This window comes from Phocoena sinus, chromosome 2, assembly GCF_008692025.1.
Source record: "Phocoena sinus isolate mPhoSin1 chromosome 2, mPhoSin1.pri, whole genome shotgun sequence".
Classification (NCBI taxonomy): domain Eukaryota; kingdom Metazoa; phylum Chordata; class Mammalia; order Artiodactyla; family Phocoenidae; genus Phocoena; species Phocoena sinus.
Genome location: NC_045764.1, coordinates 51,386,205 through 51,406,718, shown reverse-complemented (window position 1 = coordinate 51,406,718; position 20,514 = coordinate 51,386,205). Strand labels below are relative to the sequence as shown.

Sequence of the window (20,514 nt, the reverse complement as noted above, 5' to 3'; positions counted from 1 at the left end):
GCACAGTGGTTAAGAATCCATCTGCCAATGCAGGGGACATGGATTTGACCCCTGGTTCGGGAAGATCCCACATGCCATGGAATAACTAAGCCCATGCACCATAACTACTGAGCCTGCTCTCTAGAGCCCATGAGCCACAACTGCTGAGCTTGTGTGCCACAGCTACTGAAGCCTGTGCATCTAGAGCCCATGCTGTGCAACAAGACAAGCCACCACAATGAGAAGCCTGCACACCGCAACAAAGAGTGTCCCGCACTCGCAGCAACTAGAGAAAGCCCATGCACAGCAACGAAGACTCAATGCAGCCATAAATAAATAAATAAATAAATAAATAAATAAATAAAAGAAAAGTGGAAAGGAATCTGGGAGAAAAAAAGGGATGTTAAATTCTTCTCTGCCCAAAGGGAAAGCCAAAGTTCTACTATGTTCTTGACATGGAAAGAATGTTTCCTAAGATTGTAAGGATAGCTTATTGTAGAATTTCTTCCTAAGTACTGGAGATGATAAACTCAGTGAAATATAGCTCACATAGGGAAATAGAGAAAAGGAACTAAAAACATGACAGAAGATAAAAAATTATCATTTTTATAATAAATATAAAGGCATTAAAACCCTCTATTCAATGACAGAGACTCAGAAATGATACCAAAAAGTTATGGTAAAAGCATGGGTAAAGATTTAAACATCAAATACAATTAAAAGGTGATAGGGGTCTTCCCTGGTGGCGCAGTGGTTGAGAGTCCGCCTGCTGATGCAGGGGACATGCGTTTGTGCCCCAGTCTGGGAAGATCCCACATGCCGCGGAGCGGCTGGGCCCGTGAGCCATGGCTGCTGAGCCTGCGCATCCAGAGCCTGTGCTCCGCAACGGGAGAGGCCACAACAGTGAGAGGCCCACGTACCGCAAAAAAAAAAAGTGATAAAATCGAGGAAGTACTTATCATAGTACTACAAAAGTCTAATATTCTTCCATTTCTTCTTTCACTTATTTTAAAACTCTTTAGTGCTTGTGTCAGTAGCACATGTACTAAAATTGGAACAATACAGAGAAGAGTAGCATGGCCCCTGTGTAAGGATGACACACAAATTCATGAAGCATTCCATATTTTTAATCTAATTTTAAGAAAAGAAACAAATGAGCTTATTTACAAAACAGAAACAGACTTACAGGTATCAGAAACAAACTTATGATTACCAAAGGTGAAACATGGCAGGGAGGATTAAATTAGGAGCTTGGAATTAACGTACACGCACTACTATATGTAAGATAACCAACAAGACTTAACTGTATAGCACAGGGAACTCTACTCAGTATTCTGTGATAACCTATATGAGAAAAGAACCTGAAAAAGAATGAATACATGTGTATGTATAACTAGATCACTTTTCTGTGCACCTGAAACTAACACAACATTGTAAATCAACTATACTTCAATTAAGTTAAAAAAATAAATGAAAGTAAATAAAATAAAGTGAGGCTGTGGTAAGACCACTCCCCCCTCAAAAAAACTATTTACTGAACATCTACTATGTGCTAGGCACTAGGTATGGGGCGATGAATAAACTGGCATGATTCCTGTTCTCACAGCTTCCTGTAGAGTGGAAGAGACTGTTATTAAACACAGAACAGTTAAATTATTTCAAATTGTGGTTAAGTGCTCCAAGGAAAAGAGAAGTGTGCTCTGGTGACTTAGGTGAAGGGGTCCAAGGACATCCTCATTGAGAAAATGGCATTTGAGTTGTGAGGACAAGTCAGTCAGGTGGCTGTTTGGAAAAGAATTTACCAAATGGAGCTATTGCATGTTCAGAGGCCAGGGTGTGGGGAGGAGATTCAGTGCTTGAACTCATGAAGGCCAGTGTGATTATGTGGTTGCTCCCTACTTGGACTTTAGGGGAAGCCACAGGACGACAGAGGGAGGCCACAGGAAATTGGGAGTGGGGGGTCTTAGTGAATTTGCGAGTTGGCGTAACGAGGTTTTCCATTCCCTCTGCTGTTTGACTGGTTTGCTCATCCTGGTGGAGCCCAAGGCTACTTTACATGTGGAAGTCCAAGGAATGGCTGACGTGGCCATAAAGGAACCACTCACCTCTTGGTGACCCATTGGGGACATTGGAAGTTTGGGAGCCCCACTAGTAAGGGTGTCAGGAGAACTGCAGCCATGCTCAGATGAATGTGCCTTTCTGGGCAGGTTCTTTGGCCCTGGAGTGTCCTCGGCATTCGGGAAGGGGGTTCTTTGGGAAAGAGTCATAGTCTGGTGACTGGGTCTAGGCCAAAAGAGGAGCACTTGACTTATTTTACCACCTCTAGGTCTGCTGGTGGGTTATTTGAGCTCTCTCTCCATGTGTTAGGGGACATCTCGGGCTTCTGTGAAACTCAGGGGGCCTTTGGAGGAGTGAAGGATGTTTGATTGTTAACTGCTCTGGAAATATGTGGGCATCCAATATATTTGGAAGAACCCCTGACATCCAAGACAGAACCACAAATTTGTTTTCCCTAAGCTTCTAAAAAGAGGGCAAAGGATTTTTTGATCCTTTTGTTCCTTGTTTATGGACTTCATCCTCTCATTCACTTACATATTCAAAAATAATGACTGAAAGCCAACTACGTACGTACCAGGCACCCTGCTCAGTGTGGGAGATACAGAGGCGAGAAGGGCAGTCCCCACCCTCAAAACCCAGATACTTGTGGAGATGTATAGCCCACGACCCGAGGCTATGCTGAGCACTATCGGGTATCAGGGGAGGGGTGGAAGGAAGAAGCCTTCACCTATATTTTAGTTTTGTGTTGAAGCAATGAAGAGTTCCTGGTCCAAAGATATGATGGCCTGCCCTCCTTGCAAAGATGGAGGAATATCTGCGCTGTCTGAAGTTTCTTGTACTTCTTTGCCAAAGATGAAAGACTATCTGTCAAAAGAAACCATATCCAGGAACCCTGTGGGGGATTCCAGGTGCAGAAGACAAGTTGATTTCTTTTCAGGCTTTTGTTTGTCCCGTCTTGCTCTGGCTGAAACATGGCATGTTAATTAATTTCTCTTTCCAAGCTGTGTATTTGGGGGATGTTCTTTTTTTCTCTTCCATCAATTTAGAAGATAAAATCATCAAGCTCCAGTAGGCTAATGTAATCTTTCAGCAATAGACTTAACTGAAAAGTGGTGGTGAGAAGCACATGATAATTCCAAACATTTGCATTTGTTTTCTTGAATTTGCCAAATGTATCTTGATGGACCTCTGAGATGACTGTTCTTTCTGGGAATCACACGTTGTCCTGATTGTCCTGACTATGTGGCTATACACACTTCAACTCATGTGAAGGTGACCTGCCCAGTCCACACTTCTTTTTTTTTTTTTTTTTTTTTATAAATTTATTTATTCATTTATTTATTTTTGGCTGTGTTGGGTCTTCGTTTCTGTGCGAGGGCTTTCTCTAGTTGTGGCAAGCGGGGGCCACTCTTCATCGCGGTGCACGGGCCTCTGACTGTCGCGGCCTCTCTTGCTGCGGAGCACAGGCTCCAGACGCGCAGAGCTCAGTATTTGTAGCTCACGGGCCCAGCTGCTCCGTGGCACGTGGGATCTTCCCAGACCAGGGCTTGAACCCGTGTCCCCTGCCTTGGCAGGCAGACTCTCAACCACTGCGCCACCAGGGAAGCCCCAGTCCACACTTCTTAAGGCAAGAAAGAAGATGGGCATCTGTTATGGACTAAAATGTGTCCCCACTAATCTCTGTGTTGAAGTTCTAACCCCCAGCACCTCAGACTAGGAATGTGTTTGGAAATAGGGCCTTTAAAGAAGTCATTATAGTTAAATGAGGTCATTAGGGAGTCCTTGTAAGAAGAGGAAATTTGGACTTAGATGGGTAAAGAGGGAAGATCTGTGAAGATGAAGACAGAAGGCAGCCATCTGCAAATCAGGAAGAGAGGCCTCAGAAGAAACCAACCCTGCTGACACCTCAATCTTGGCTTCTAGTCTCCAGAACTGTGAAGAAATAAATGTCTGTTGTTTAAGCCACCCAGTCTGTTACTTTGTAATGGCAACCCTAGCTGACTAATGCAGTATCTTTTACGGGAAACATTTAATATTTAATAGAGGTTGAGACGAGGTTTTAGACTGATGTGAAATAAACCAGAAAACGCAGCCATCTGCCTTACCTTCAGGGAACCCTATGACAGCCAGTGTGAAACATTCTTACTGGAATAGGCCCAGCGTCTTTGTTAGATGGTGCTACCTTGCATTTTCCATTTTTCCTGCTTCTTTTTTTCTGGTTGTACAGCTCTGCCCTTTCCTGATACAATGAATAGTGCTTTTCTTCCTTCTCTCCTTCCAGTTGGAAGCCTGCTTTCCCTAGGAGTCTGGGCTGTTTCCTTGACGATTCTTTCATCTGTGGGGTATTTATAGGACTGTTAAAGTTTTACATGCTTCTCTCCCTCCCTTGAGGGGAGCACCCAGCGCCCGGCCAGCCACAGATTCAGGGTTTGACTGGCACCTGTTGAACAATTATCGTCTTTTCTCAGTTGGTGTGAGGTGGGTGTATTAGAAGCCTTGTTCTTCCTTGCCGGCAGTCTGTGACTGGACAGGGAGAGTGGTAGAAACCGAGTGAAGATGGCAGTCTTCCGTGGGCCTGGGTTTTCTTATTGGATGTGTGAGTTTTTTCCATCTCAAGCTTCCCTCAATTCTAGTATTTTCCAGCACTGTTCCTGTTTCTCTCCTCCCCAGACCTCACGAAAGTCTGTACCATTTCCTCACCTCTCACTTTTTTCCCTTCCCTGGCCTGGTTTCCGCTCCCCTGTCCTCAGCAGCACTCTCTGTAAGACCCACCTGGGTCTGGACCTGGCCCTCAGCTGTGCTGGAGGAGCTGAGCAGCCCCTCCTCCTGAGACTTTATTTTCCCTGCTCCTGTGACGCCGTGCTCTGCTTTCCCTGCACCTTGCCATCCGCCCCCCGCTTGGTTCCATTTCTTCTCTCCAGTCATGCAGTTTGGAGGTCCCGGAAGGATCGGTCTGGGATCGTTGCTTCCTAGATGCCTATCTCTGATCTCGCCTTTGCTTTTGAGCGCCAAGCCTGCACACTCGACAGCCAACTTGACCTCTCCACTTGGGTACTTTAAAAGCACCTGAAACTAACAAGGCCAAAACTTGCAGTGCTTTTTTTTCACACCTGGCTCTGTTCCAGGGGTCCCTAATTCAGTGGTTAGCACAACCATACAAACCAGGAGTTATACTTGATAGCCCTTCTTTACACACCCAAATATCCCCAGTATTCTTGGCCTCACCCTCTAAGTACCTCCTGAATCTATTTGCTTCCTTTCACCGGCAGTTGCCCCCTTTGTCTAGCTGTGGTCCCTATGTACCTGAGCTCCTGTAGTGGTCATCCAACTAGTGTCCCCACTTCCATGTCCCCCTGGAATCTGTTCTACCCATAACAGCCAGGGTGACACATTGGAAGCACAAGCCCTAGATGGCTTCCCACTGCTCTGGCGTTAAAGAAGAAAACCCTGAGCACATTGCATTTGACCCTTCAAGTGTGCCCCTGCCTTATTGCTCAAGCCTCTTGGCCAGCCACACTCTCTCTGGCTCTTGGATCCCTGTGGTTTCTAGAACATGCCATGCTTTCTTCTGTCCCCAGGGCCTATGTACCTGCTGTCCCCACTGCCTGGACTGCTCCCATCTCCTCTCTTCTCACTGCCACTGATTGACTGTTGCTTATCCTCCTAATCTTGGCCCTAGTGTCACTTCCTGATGGAACCCAATCTAAATTGGAACCCCCTTCTTTTTATCCTGTCATAGTATTATCTATTCTTTCTTGCAAACATTTGTTATATTTGTAATTTTTATATATTCATTTGTTCATTTGATTAATGTTTATTCCTCCTAGGTGGTCACCTACATTACCTAGCACATAGTAGGTTCACAATTCATATTTGGTGACCAAATGAGTATCTTCCCACCTCACCCACAGACAGTAGTGCCTGGTTGCTTGGTGCCCACGTGGCTCTGACCATGGGTGGAAAGGTCTGGCAGGGCCAGCTCAGCCTTCTTACCCCTGGTCCTGCTGCCTCCCAGGGTGGGGGTGTGTGTGAGACACCTCCTGCCTAATGAAGGGACTGATTTTGGACTCCAAGGTTGATCAGTTCTTCATTCAGCATCTTAACCACAAAAAACCTTATTTTCCACCTTTCTTTGTAAGGAATTTACATGAAAAAAATATGCCTTTTATAAAAGTGACTTGGCCTTGGGGGAAGTTATTTAAAGAATTCATACTTGGAGCACAAAACTTATTTTTTTCCTTTAAAAAAAAAAAGAGAGAAGGCCATTATTTTTCAAGGATATTGGATTTATGCAGCTGCCAAAAGTTCACCTGACTGGGAGTGCTTCTGCACATGTGGAACCATCGTTTCTAGTTGAAAAGGTAGTTTTTTGTTTGTTTGTTTGTTTTTAAATAAGCAGACCCTTTGGTTGAAGAAAATAAAAGTGATCAGAAAATAGTTTTTTTGGACCTGATAATTTTTTTGGAAAGCATGTTGTTTGTCTGTGTGTGTGCAAACTTAAAAATGAGACTTGTTGTTCCTGCTTCCTCCTCCAGTACTTTCCCCATGTTGACTATGAATCTGTAAGGTGCTGTCCTCGGGTCTTTGGATGTGGCAGTGATAGGCTGTTGGGAAGTCTATGGCACACAATGATGCTTGCGTTTCCTTCACAGGGCACCCCATTGATTGGTTTTCATTAAAGATGACTCAGAATGAAGGGCAGCGTTCCTGTCTATGGCAGGGTTCTGCAGTGTGGAAGTGCATATCCAATATCTTAATATTTCCATGGTGAAGAAATAAATCCTTATTTCTAGAACTGGGAGGAGTCCTTGAAGCTTGAATGAAATATAGGAATTAGTTCTAGGACTGACCCTCTCATTTTAGGCTATATCAGTTTGTGTCTAGTTAGGAAAACAGAAACTGTGCTAGGTATTTCTAATTATGAGATTTAACACAGGGAATTGGTTACATCAGTGTCAAAGTCTGAATGAGCAAAAGTGGAGCTGAGGTAACCCAGGTAATAGCTATCACCCCAGGGCTGGGGAAAGAAAAGAGAAAAGGTGGCATTTCCAAGACCACAGAGCTTGCAGCAGTGGTCTGTGGGGCTGGGGCTCAGACCTGTGAGGGACATCAGACCATCAATGAGGTACAGCCAAGCAGGTGTCTCTATGGATGTACCTCTGAGGGAGATGAGGAGGCTTGGCTGGGAGTTCCCCAGGAGCTGGAGGCTAGAGCCACAGCTACCCAATACTGCTGGAACAATGCCACCCTGAGCTGAAACACAGGAGCCCATTCTCCCCATCTCCTGCCTTCCAGTCTCCCTCCAGCGCCCCCTGTTGGCAGAGCTGAACAGGAAGCCAGCTAGCAAGGGAGTCCAGGAAATAGTTTACAGGCCCCCAACCCCAGAGTGGAGCACAGAAGAGAGGGCTGGGAGAAAAAGGGCAAATAACTGGTGCACAGGAAATGGATGCCTTTGTTAAGTGGCACCTTCAACGGCATCAAGATTAGGCCCAGGTGAATTTTCAGAGTTCCCAACTCCCACCCTGAAGGTATTTTTATTACATCTCTGCTTATTTTGGGAGAGTTAAAGACAAAAGATAGTGGGGCTATTGGACATGCAGTTGAAACCACACATCTTACCATTTTTCATGCTGTGGCAGCGGTGGCTTTGGTTCCTTGAAAATGGGTTGATGTGGCCATGGCAGGGGTGTCTGTACACAGAAATCTCGCTTGTGGCGACAATTGGTCTCTCCTCCAAGGATTGTGACTGTCTGTTTTCCATCTTAATGAGAAACATTTGATTTCCATTCTTCTATCCTGTGTGAAATGTCATTAATGTTTCATGGTTTAAATAGCTGATTTCATGTACAGTCATGTTTTGTGTTCTATCATATTTCTGATGATTAAAATATTCTGCCCTCTGGAATGTTGGGAGGTTACATTGGGATGTTGAGCAGGACTTATAAGCCACTCCTCTTGAAACTGATATTTTTGTATAATTATAACTTATTGTTGCATGATTGAGGATGTCCTTAGAGAAACTCTTTCATGCCCCTACCCAGTAAGAAATGTCGAAGACAACAAGTTGATTGGTTAGTGTCTAGACTAGAGGTCCTGATCAGACCCTGTAGGGTGCATACAAGAATCCACTATTGGTTCTGGGTCATGCATGCAAAGTTTAAAAATTAGCATTTAGACCCTAATAGTTAACAGCAATAATAGTAATGTAATAATAAGTATAGAAATAAGACTAGCAGCATCATTTGAGTGTGCTTATTATATACCTGGCCCTGTGTTAGTTTCCCCACATCCACCCTAAGAGAGCAGAATAATTATCCCCTTGTTTTAGAGATGAGGAAGCTTGCCCCTGGCCAGCCCAGCACGAGCAGACTCTGCCCAGCTCTGTTGGATGTCACAGCTGGGCTCCTCACAATTAGAGTTGTCCCCTCCTCCTTAGGTGGAGGGAGTACTGTGTGAGAATTCAATTTTAGGGCATTTAGGTTAAGTTCCTTGACACTTAATCTTGTTATTAATTAGGAATTTCAAAGAGTTAAAAAAATTCACTCAATTAAGTGTAATTCTCGAATGTTATGTTCCTACTATGCACCAGGCAGTGCTCGGCGCTTTGGTGGGTCCAGAGGGTGATGTTTGGGTCCTTAAGCTCACAGTCTAGCCCAGAAGGCGAGCACAGACCCATGTTAGACTATAACATGGATGGGAGTTTGGAGTTTGCAGGATTGCTGGGGAGCAGGGGATTCAGGGGGCACTCCAAGCACCTCAGAGTTGGCTGTCCAGGTCCTCCACCTGCAGTGGGCCATGGCGGGGGTGGGGGGCGGTCACTTGGGCAAGCTGCATGGACCCCAGAGCTCCAGTCTCCTGCTTAGTCTGGTCTGAGAGGTTTTACTGTTCTCATGGCTACTTCTGTTTTCTAGTTTTGAATTAGTTTTCGATGTGGTAGGTACAGAAAAAAGAAAAGTCCCATCCACGTGTCCTGCATGGCAGCCCAGCCAGTTCAGGCGGGGGAGCTGTAGACCCTTGTACCTTGGGTGGGCTGTGCCACCGAGTGAACAAGGGGACCCTGCCTGCCGAGCAGCACCCCTCTTATTCCGGAAGCCAGTGTCACCATCTGTGCTCTCACCTCTTCTTTCTAACTCAGACCACCTGTCATCCCCCTTTCTTGGTTCTGCTGCCCCACTCTTGCCCTCCTGTTATGTTGGCTGCTGGGCCCTTGGTCCTTCTGGGTGCTCTCACTGCCCCCTCCCCTGCGAACTGAGGGATCACTTGAGGCTGCTGACTTGGAACACGCAGTGGAATTTCTTTGGAATTCCCTTTGATGAGTGTTTTTAATTTTCCGTCCTTCAGTGTTATAGAAGGGACTGAGGGATCACTTGAGGCTTCTGATGGGTTTGCCTTTGTCCTGCCCACTAGAGAGCTGGAGAAAACCCATGGTTAAAAGAATACGTGATTCTGGACTCTTCCCCGGGTTCTGGTTGTCCACCGTGCTAGTGTGCCCAGGTGGGGACGTTCTTGATCTGGACCTTGAGTGCTGTGTGTGGGAAATGTTTATTTTTCTGTCTTGAATGACAAGTTCAGGTTAAGTCTGCATCTCCCTGTTGACTCTGTAAGCATGTTTGACACCTGCTACCTGGTTCCTAGTGGTGGAGACTCATCTTTGTCTTCTCAGCCTGAAGAGCCCAGTGCCCTTGGGAAGCTGTCTCCACTTCCTTCACCATGTCTGCTTTCCCTCTAATTTGCTTCTGCAGCTGGCAGTTCTCCTTTGGCACAAAGAGTAACCTGAGGTCTTCTCTGGTGATGACATTATAGAATCAGACATGCAAGGATCCTCCTTGTGCAGCGGGACGTAGAGTAATTCCAGGGCTGGCTTCTACCGTTTGAACTCTCACACCAAATATTTTGTGATTTATGCATTGGTTTTCCCTAGTGAATACCTAAATACTCTATTGTTGTTAAACTAAAGAAGTATCTATACTATATAGAGCTTGGCAGTTCATAACTGAGCTTATTTTTTACTTTACCAAGAGCAAAACTAACAACTACAGGAAATTATGTATTTGCTCAGCATTTTCATCAGTCTCCAAACTCTTAGAATAAGTAATATATAATTTGAATATGCTAAAAGTACAACATTTAGAATACCATTGTTTTCTTCCTTGTCTTTTTCTCTCCCGCATCTTGTTCCAAACAAGATTCAGGGTAACTTGCATAAACACACACAATTTTCTTTTTTAATGGATAATTGAGGCAAAAGGAAAATAAATGTAAGAAAAATATGAAGCCAGAGATTGAAAATCTACCAAGTCAGCACCAAGCCCCAGCAATGTGCTGGCAAAAGAAACTGCTGGGCTGGACTTGGGAATGATCCCCAGTATCTGTGACAACAGGAGAGGGCCTGGGGCCTTGCAGGTTGTGGTCTGTCCTCATCAGTGGGGTGAGGGCCACCTCCCTTGTTCCCACAGTGGAGGGAGACAGCTAATGACCAAGTGAGCTTGGAGGGCCCCCAGGTGGCTGCACGCCTGCCTGGCCTGAACTTTGACTTCTCCTGTGAGGTCTAAATCCAGCACTCATGTTATTATGAAATTGGTGTTTTTCTTCTTGCTTTTCAATATGCTTATAATCTGTGAATATTTGTATTGATGAAACTTTGTTTATTAGGGTATATTTATGCAGTTCATGGAATTAAAGGTGAAAATAGATTATGATTCCGTTTTCCCTGTAGGAAAGGAAGAACCATCAGAAGTGATGGCTGTAGAGCTTTGCTGGTGGAGGTGTTGCTGGGAGCAGGGAGAGAAGAGGAGGGTGAGCTTCCCTCCCCCTCCACCCCTGTTCCCACCTGCAGGGATAGGGAATGCAGGTCCTCGGTCTCTTACCTGCTATTACCCAATCCAGGCTTTTGGACAGACTGTTGAGCATCTTTATTGTTTCACTGCAGAAAGAGTGGTGCCTTTGATGAGGGCTTGTTGCCCTAGACTTCACTGGAGTGGGTATTCAGTATGTGGCCCGGGCACCGCATTGCCTTTTGAAATCTGAAAAATTTTTATCTCCTGAAACCAACCTAGCAGTGGGTGTCTGAATCGAGGCTTGGGGCCTCTCCTCTTGTGCTTGGGACAGGACAGAGCCCTGGGGTATGTGGGGGTCACCAGCCAGCCTAGCGTGGTTGTGGCGTGACAGCCCCAGTTAGCAGTCCTTGGTGAGGGGGGCTCAGGTAAGAGCACACATGGCCCGGGAGCTGGCTGTGTAGTTGCTGCTGTTGCTCAAGGACCTGGTGCGAGTGGAGGCCATCTGAGCGGAAGGAGCCGTCACTGAAGGCTGCTTCTCCTGGTCAGGCCCTGCAGCAGCCAAGTCGGTATACAGCATCCTTTCTCACTGAGTTTTCTGTGGCCTTTCCCATCCCCATGTTTTAAGTTCAGACAACAGCGAGGAGCATGTTCGCACCCAAAGCCAATGCAAGCGGGAGAGTCAGAGCTGCTGGGTGAAGCCTGAGTTCTAGGGCCAAATTTACCCCTGCCCAGTGCTTGACTTCAGCTTTGTTCTGTGGGAAAGAGGGATTTCACTCTCTCATTCATCCATGTATTCATTCATTCACTCACTCAAGCATGCATTCATTCAGTGAGTGTTTATTTCGCAACATGTGCTGGACCTGGGGCTGGGGGCAGTGAAAGGGACAGATAAGGTAGTTGTAGTGCAAACCCTTTAAAAACCACAGAGCAACTGACCGTTGTGTTTTACCTGTGACTGAGTGTTCTGGGCATATGTTAACGTACAGCATTTTACCCTTTATGATACCCTGTTTATTAGCTCTCCAAGGTCCATCAGGGAGGGAGGGGCAGGTCTTGTTTGTTTCTACTTGAAAGGGTGATGCCCAGTGCATCATTTTGATGTGTGAAATGTCCAGGGGGTGATCTGCTCCTCTGGTGGGGAGTGCTGGGCTACCTTTCTTAGTACTCCCCTGTTACGTGTTTAAGCTCGCCATCTCCCAGAGAAATGTCAGTAGTGCATCCTTTAGACCCTGCTAAAAATGCAGCTCTTTTCATACAGGAACCAGAAAATATAGACATGGTGTGAAAACAAGCAGCCAGTGTGGGGAAGAACTGCAGAGGAGTTCATGAGTTGGGATGCTGAGAGATGGGCAATAAATTCCAACTTTGGGAGGAGCTGAGGCACAGTTTGGCTTGTGGTCGCCTGGGAGAATGTGGGTGAGCTTGTTATAGCAAAGCTCCTGCTTGGGTGGCCCTTTAGTTCTGCTGCTTTAAAATGTGGCTGACATGGCTCATCACAAATTCCAAGATGGACAGGTTGGCCTGATCCAGGCAGTGAGCACCCGGCAGGCATGCTGAGCCCAGGATTTGGAGGTCACCCATGGTCCACCTTCCTCGTGTTCCGAGACGACCCATTGGTGAATGTGGGTGTAGGTCCAGAGAGAGATCCTCAAAGAGGGGCCTCTTTCATTTTGGCCATGTACAAAGGCAGTACCATCTGACACCTTACCTTTTATCTTAGAATAGACCCTGCCTTCCCGAATTCGATTCCTGAGGCCTGGAAGTCTCCATGGGAGGTGGGCCTGGCTTTGGGGAGGAGGGAACCACCCTGCAGGTTGACAAGACATATATATAGATTTATATCTGCTTCTCTCTACATCACTAAATAATCTTCACAGTTGTACTTTTCATGGCTGCCTGCTGTTTTACCATTGTTGGCTTTCTCTGTGGTTGGATTTTAGATTGTTTTCCAGTTTGTCTCATTGCACGGACCATTCTTGTTTGTACACTATGACCCATATTTCAGTTTTTTCTTATAGTATGCATCTTTGGTTCTGGAATGATTGGGTCACTGTATGAGGGCAGTTTGTACATATATGGGTTGGGTTTACTGCATGGAAGTTGTAGCAGAGCTGGCTTCCATGTGAGCTGGTATAAAGATAGAAAAAATCGCTATCAAATTAAGGAACTGCCTTTCTATTCACATTCGGATTCTGAAAGTGCACGTTATTCATACCAACCTTTGATGTTAGTCAGAGGCGTTTGCACCCACAAATCTGTATGTCAGTCCTCACATGGCAGCTTTGAGCGTCCAGACATCCTGACGTGGGCTCAAAATAATGACCATAGCTGTTTAGCAAGTAAGATCTTCTAGGAAATCAGTTGATCTGAGGGGAGTCAGTGGAGAATTACTTACTGTTTACTAATACCTTCCCTGTGGTAAGGAAAGAACAAACTCCAGTCTTGGCCTGGATGTGTGTGTCCTGTTTTTTTTTTTTGAAGTACTGCTTTTGTGCCTGCTAAAGTTTGTAGCTCCTTATTTGTGACTCTCGGCGTGGTCTCTGGACTGCCCTCTTCCAGGCCCCTGCTCATTGGCCCAGCAGTGGGTCATGGTGCTTTCAGAAAGCCTGGGGGTCTGTATCATTAACCCTACCCGCTGGGCCCAGGCTTCCTTTTCCTCCACAGACTGTGCTGTTCTCCCCGTTCCCTGCAGGGACAGGTTTTCTATTCTGTAATCTTTGGCCCCATCTGCCCCATCGCTGCCACAGTGGGCGGGCATGACCCTTGTGACATCTGGCCCCCAGGCATGCAGGCTCAGCCTCGGCAGCAGAGGGCAATGGATGCTGGGCCTGGCCACTGGCCGGGGAAGACTGACCATTCTCTTGGGGAGGCTTGATGGAAGGCCTGTTCACTGCGTGGACAGGAAGCCAATACACTAAAGGGCTGCACAGATGTCTCTATTGTTTTCTAGAAAAGAAGAAGCCGAGGAGGGGCTGGCCGTCACGAGACTGGCGGGAGCGGAGGAATGCCATCCGGCTGACCACCGAGCACACAGTGGAGACGCTGGTGGTGGCCGATGCTGACATGGTGCAGTACCATGGGGCCGAGGCCGCCCAGAGGTTCATCCTCACTGTTATGAACATGGTGAGTCCGGGACCAGCACCTGACCAGGGGTTTTGCTTCCTCTTGGACGAGCACTCTGCATGTGGGTGCTGGCCATCTTCTCCTGGCGGGGAGGGATGGGGACATACACAGCCTTGTGACCCCTGGGCAACATGGAGCGCAGGGGGCTGGGAGGTGCCCCCAGGGAGAGGCCTAACTCACCAGCCTGGGCTGGTTTGGGGTCAGCGCCTGAGTCTGCTCAGTGATGGGAGTCTGTCTGCACTCCTCACCAGAGGCCTCCCAAGACCCTTTCTGTGGGTAAATGCCCCTCCAAGGGGATTCAACGCTAAGTCAGTCCCTGATCTAAGGAGCCAACAGTCTCATAGGAGGAATCAAGATCAGACTTTAATATAAAACAGAGCTTGTCGTGTGCAAGGAAGAGAGGTTATCTAGTTGAGGGAACCAAGGAAGGAACCTATGTCTACATCTGATTTGTTGAATGAGGAGTGAGGGAAACCTTCACTTGGTGGGTAGGTTGGGGAGGGACCTCATGCCTCAGATTTTAGATGCAGGTGGTTGTTTGCACAGAAGGATGTTTGTGTGCATCCCAACTCCACCCATCTATCCACTCTGTAACAAGCATTTTTGAAGACCTCCTGGCATTGTGTTAGTTGCTGGGGGGACAAATGCCAAAAGACCTGGTCCTTCCCTCAGGGGGCAGTGGTGTCACAGATGGATGGAGTGTCTGTGTTTCAGTAGACATCTCTGCAGGGAGAACTGGGGGCTGGATGGAGGGCTGGGGAGTGATCACCCCACAGCATGGAGGCTTCATGAAAGAGCTGACCCTTCAACTGTGTTTGCCAGATGGGGGAGCGGTGGCAGGTCATGCAGGGGATGCCGCAGGAGCTGCATCCGGGGGAGGGCAGGTGGTGTGATGTGGCTGCAGTAGGGAGTGGAGCAGCCTTAATGTGGGGACGTGCATAGGGTCAGGATGTTGGCAGGGGGTAAGGCATCCCTAGGAGCGGAGCTGCCGACGGGGAGGGGAGAAACATGTCTGGAGCGAGGTTTGGAAGAGCAACCCCAGCAGCTGCACTTGGGTGGATTGGAGTGAGAAGGGCAAGAAGGAGCACTGGGAATGGAGTGTGTGAGGAGAGAGAGTGCGAACTAAGGGGCAGGAGTGGGGATGGAGGAGGCATTCATGCAGAGAGGAGGATGTGCTGGGAGGAAAGACCCACAGGACTTGGTGCCTGGCTTGGAGAGGCAGGAGGAGGAGGCGAGAGAAATCCAGGGGACCCCTGGGCTATAACCTGGGTGGCTGGGTGGATGGTGGGCCACTGGATGGGAAAAGAAGGAACAGAGCATTTGGGGACACAGCGAGGAGTTCTAGTCTGGACAGCCTGGCTTTGAGTTCCCCACGGGAGCTCAGGATGGAGGGCCTGGCTGGAAGTAGGGACTGGGGCTGATCGGCACACAGCTGGGAGCTGCAGCTGTTGGCATGGCCAGCCATGTCCAGGTGGAGCACATCGGGGAGAAGAGAAGCTGCCCACAGATGGCCCAGTGGAGTGCCAGTCCCAGGGGGCCAGGCAGAGGATGGGGAGCTGGCAGAAGGGCAGACAGACTGGGCAGAGGTTGTCCCTAAGGAAAAAGGTGAGAGGTACAGGAAGGGAGTGGTTAACAATGCCAGATGCTGCAGCCGGGTCCCCGAAGGGATAGCTTTCAGGATTGTTGGGGGTGTCAGCTGGGTAGGGGCAAACTGAAATGAGACCAGGAAGTGAAGAAGTAGAAACAGCATCGCAGAAGATCTTGGCTGAGGGAGAAGAGAAAAGAGCCTCGCTAGGTGGAATCAGGGTCAAGGAGGACTTTGGAGAGGGAAAGGGGTCAGGGATTACAAGTGTGGGGTTTAGGCCCAGACAGGCCTGGACCAGGACTCCTGCTCTGAGCACAGAGCTGGCTGGCAGTGTCAGAACCGCTCTGAGCTGACTCCCCCTGCAGGAAGAGTAGCGAGGCAGGGGCTTAGCCACCCCGAGGGCCTTGTGCCAGGCTGCGAAGGCACGTAAGGCTCATGGAAAGAGAGTGAGAAGAGAAGGCCAGTCCCTGGGCTGTGCTGCGGGGGGGTGAAAGATGGCTGAAGGCAGCCCAAGAGCAGGGAGGCTAGAGACATCGCCAAGGTCACACAGGAAGTCACTGGTGGGGCTGTGACCATCAGGCCAAGCCTGTCTATAACTGGCCACAGGGAAATAAATGGTCGTGAACCCCATCCTGGGCTAATGGGGGTGGCGAGCCTCATGGCAGTCCTGGCCCCTGTGAAGACAAGGCTCTAGTGCTTTGACCTCTGTCAGGGTGACTTGCCAGTGCTTGCTTTCGGGACACGTATCAATTTGCAGGAAATTCCGTCTGTCTGGTCCACACGCCCTCAGACAGGCCGTGCTCTAAAGCTGAGGCTGCTTTGGTGGTGCGTGGAGATTAGAGTCTTTGAGATGAGTCGCTGTTTGGACCCGCAGACCTCCCTATAGGATGGGCTCTTCTGAAAAGCAAATGGAGATGTGGACCCCCTGTGGGACTGATCCAGGACTTATCTGTTTTCAAGACATGGGCACAACATGAGGCACTTGGTCACCCTCCCTTTCAAAGTCATCAACTCTGGGAGTTCCATTAACTTCTTTCCTTCCTCCCTCCCTCCTTCTTTTCCCCCTCCCTCCCTCCCTTCCTTCCTTCCTCTTGCTTCTTTCCTTCCTTCCTTTCTCTTTCTTTCTTCAGATTTTTAAAACTTGTGGTTAAAAAATACATACCATAAAATTTTCTCTCTCACCCACCTTTAAGTCTTAGTTTTATGACATTTAGGTACATTCACATTGTTGTACAGCCATCATCACCATTCATCCCCAGAATTCTTTTTGTTTTGCAAAACTGAAACTCTGTACACATTAAACACTAACAGCCCATTCTTCCCTCGCCCTGCCCCTGACAACCAACCTTCCACTTTCTGTCTCTATGCATTTGACAACTCTAGGGACTTTATATAAGTGGAGTCACACAGTATTTGTTCTTTTGTGACTAGTTTATTTCACTCAGCATGATGTCCTCCAGGTTGGTCCATGTTTTAGCAGGTGTCAGAATCTCCTTCCTTTTGGCTGCATAATATTCCACTGTGTGGACAGACTACATTTTGTTTGTCTCTTCATCCATGGATGAACATTCGGGTTGCCTCCTCCTAAGGCTCTGTGCACAATGCTGCTGTGACCGTGGTGTACAGTCTGTCTCAGTCCCTGCTTTCACTTCTTTTGGGTATGGACCCAGAAGTGGAATTGCTTCTGTTAACTTTTAATGGTTCTTGTCCCTGATTTGAGAAATATTTCTGAGTTCCACATTTGCACAAGCCCGGGTCTCCCCGGTGGCTGATTAATGATGGGTTGCAGTGCTGCAGTTGCCCAGAGGAAGCCCAGGAGTGGGCTGCTGGGTCCTGGCTTGGCACCAGACTCTTTCACCTGTAGGTAATTTTATCTCATTTATATTTTTTGTCCAGGGCACAAGTCCAAAGAATAAACATTCATTACAACAACTAAAGTAATAATAAGGCAAAGCTCCTAGTTTGACGTTTGCTTTCCTAATTTTATCATCTGGACAAGGGCAGCTATTTTATCACAGGCTGGGAGAGGGGTTGTACGTGGGAACATTGTTCTCCCCACGAACCATGGGCTGTAAGGACTGAACTACAGGGGCTGAGTGGTGGTGATGCTTGGCTTTAATTTGACCCTCTTCAGTCCTCTTCAGCTGCTGGTACTATGATGTTGGAGGCTCCAGATCCCGCTGCTGAGGGCAAATCTGGGGCCATTCACATTAATTTTGGATTTACATGTTTCTTAATGAGGCCTACCTAATAAGAGCAGTGGCACTTTGGTGAAGGGCATGTGGCATTTGTACACTGACACTTAGCCCTTCAGTCATCTGCCCTTGGAGTTTCTTGGCCAGTCTGATGAGGCCAGAAAGCAAATGAAAGCAGAGTGTCTGATCCACTCACAGACTCTCACTACTGGCAACCTGTTTCTGTTGCTCTAGCTGTGGGTCGCTCTTCAGCATATTTAAAAACAAGTTACATTCAGACAATGCACCTTACTTTAAATGAGGCCGCCCTCCACCATCATCACCGTCCTTCAATTTCTCAAACTCTAGTGTAGAAAATCCAAAGAATTCTATCCTGCCTGTGGCTGTTTCAGAAAAGGGATTTCTGTTAGTAAGATCATCTTTAAGCCAGGCGGATGGGAAAGGATTGTGGCTGGGCCAAGGAGCCCTGTCATTAGACAGGGCCCCCGGGTGCAGCCAGCAGGAAGGTGAGGCCAGCCAACCCCTCTTTTTCCTGTCGGACAGTGTTTTCTGTGGCTGTGTAGGACTGAAACAGCTCTGTCTCCTTAGCTCCTCTGGATTTGGAAGGAAATCTGCTGGAGTGGTTGCCACCTTTATTCCAACCAGTTTCTCTCCAGCATCATCTGGTGCCAGTGTCCAGGCGCCCACCCCTCCCTGCCCTTCCACTTGGGTCTCTGTGGGCAGGGGACCGACTCAACTCTTATGTGCCACTCTGACCCCAGGAGCTAAACACAGACAAGTCCCTGTCCCCAAGGCAGGCCAGGGGGCTTGTGGGACCTATGTGTGTTGTAGCACATCCACAGCTGGGAGAATTTGGTGTCAAGTGCTCACAGTTTTCATAGCATCTTATAGTTGTGGTGTATTAGATCTATGTCAATCAGTAGCCCAATGGCCCATGTTTGAGAGGAAGGAAGGAAGTGTGTTTGTGATGCACTGACCAGTCCAAATGGAAGCTTCTTGATTTCATGTCACTTCCTTCTCATACCTGGTGGATTTTATCATTCTCATTTTACAGTAAAGGAAAGAGAGGCTTGTGGGGAGTACAGGGTGCAGACCCAGTGAGTACTTAGCAGGGTGAGGACTCAGGCCTGGGCTGAGGGACCCCTGTACCACCTTGTCAAGGTGATGAGCATATCTCAAATCTGCCTTTTCTCTCCATCTTCACCCTGGACTGACTGTCATTATTTTTTACCTCGACAACTGCAGGAGTTTTCTTGCTGGGCTCCTCACTTCCATTTTCTCCCCCCTTGAATCCTTGCTGTAGAATGGCCAGCAAGATATTCTTCCAACAGGATTAGGACCTTGTCACTAGGCAGTTCTGAGACTCTCTGTGGCTTTCATCATTGTGGATATGGAAATCCTTCCCCTTCTGCACTCCCAGACCCTGTGGCTGGGCTTCATTCCTTTTTCCACGTTAGCACAGACTCCTGCCATGTGGGCCACCATTTCTCAGGGGCTCCAGCTCCTCTCTGACTTGTGGTAACTCTTTGTCAGGAATGTTCTTCACCCCGCTTCATACATGGCTAGCTCCTCTGTCTTTTAGGTCTCTGTGTAAATGTCCCCTTAGAGGGGCTCTCCTTGCTGACTCCTCTGAGAAGGCCACCTGTTTTCTTTATCATAGCAGTCTGGTTTTTACTTGGTGGTTCTTATCTTGATTTATAATTCCACCTTTATTTCCTTTTTAAAAATCATCTTGCGGAGTTTTTGTATGCTATTGAATTTAAGCTGGTATAAAATCAGAGTGCTATAACGTTAGGATGTTAAATGTAATGCTCATAGTAACCACAAAGAAAATAGCTATAAAATATACATAAAAGGAAATGAGAAGGGAATTAAAAAGTTTCACCATCAAAAATTCAGCATGCAAAATAATCAGTAATGTAGGAAATGAGGGACCCCCCCAAAACTATAAAACATATAGAAAACAAATAGCAAAATGCACAGGTAAGTCCCTCCTTGTCAGTAATTATCTTAAATGTATGGATTAAACTCTCCAGTCAAAAGACAGATTGGCAGAATGAATATAAAAAAATGCTCCAATGTGTACAAGAGGCTCACTTTATATCAAAAAACACAAATAAATTGAAAGTAAAAGAATGGTAAGAGATATTCCATGCAGATAGTAACCATAAGAGATCATGAGTGGTTATACTAATATGATACAAGATAGACTTTAGTAAAAAAAATGTTACAAGAGACAAAGAAGGATACTGTATATTAATAAAAGTTTCAATACAGGAAGAAGATATAACAGTTACAAGTATTTATGTACCTAATAACAAATCGTTAAAATATATGAAGCAAAAATTTGTAGAATTGTAGTGAGAAATATGCAGTTTTCTATAATAATAATTAGAGACTTCACCCCCACCCCCACCCCCCACTCTTAGTAGTGGATAGGAAAACTAGACAGAAGATAAGTAAGGATATAGAGGACTTGAGCAACACAATAAGCCAACTAGATCTAACAAGGTACACAGAACACTCTACCCAGTAATAGCAGGATATTACTTTTTTTTTCAAATGCACATGGGGCATGCTCCAGGATATACTGTATATTAGCTCACAGATTAAGTTTCATCAGATTTAAAAGATATCATACAAAGTATCTTTTCCAACCACAATGGGATTAAGTTAGAAATCAGTAATAGAAGTAAAACTGGAGAATTCACAAATATGTGGAAATTAAACAACACACTCTTAGACAACCAGTGGGTCAAGGGAGAAATTACAGGGGAAATGAGAAAATGCATAAAGC

General features: G+C 46.9%; 1 protein-coding gene and 1 non-coding gene across 2 annotated transcripts in view; both read left to right on the top strand.

Annotated features, from left to right (window-relative positions):
• Positions 1-20,514, top strand: part of ADAMTS17 (ADAM metallopeptidase with thrombospondin type 1 motif 17) — a 351,240-nt gene that overhangs the window by 56,463 nt on the left and 274,263 nt on the right. The window contains 1 exon segment of the mRNA XM_032623836.1: positions 13,765-13,937. Coding sequence (XP_032479727.1) covers positions 13,765-13,937 — 173 coding nt within the window.
• LOC116750305 lies at positions 1,001-1,107 on the top strand. The gene has a single exon (XR_004349001.1). It is a non-coding gene; the product is annotated as a U6 spliceosomal RNA (small nuclear RNA).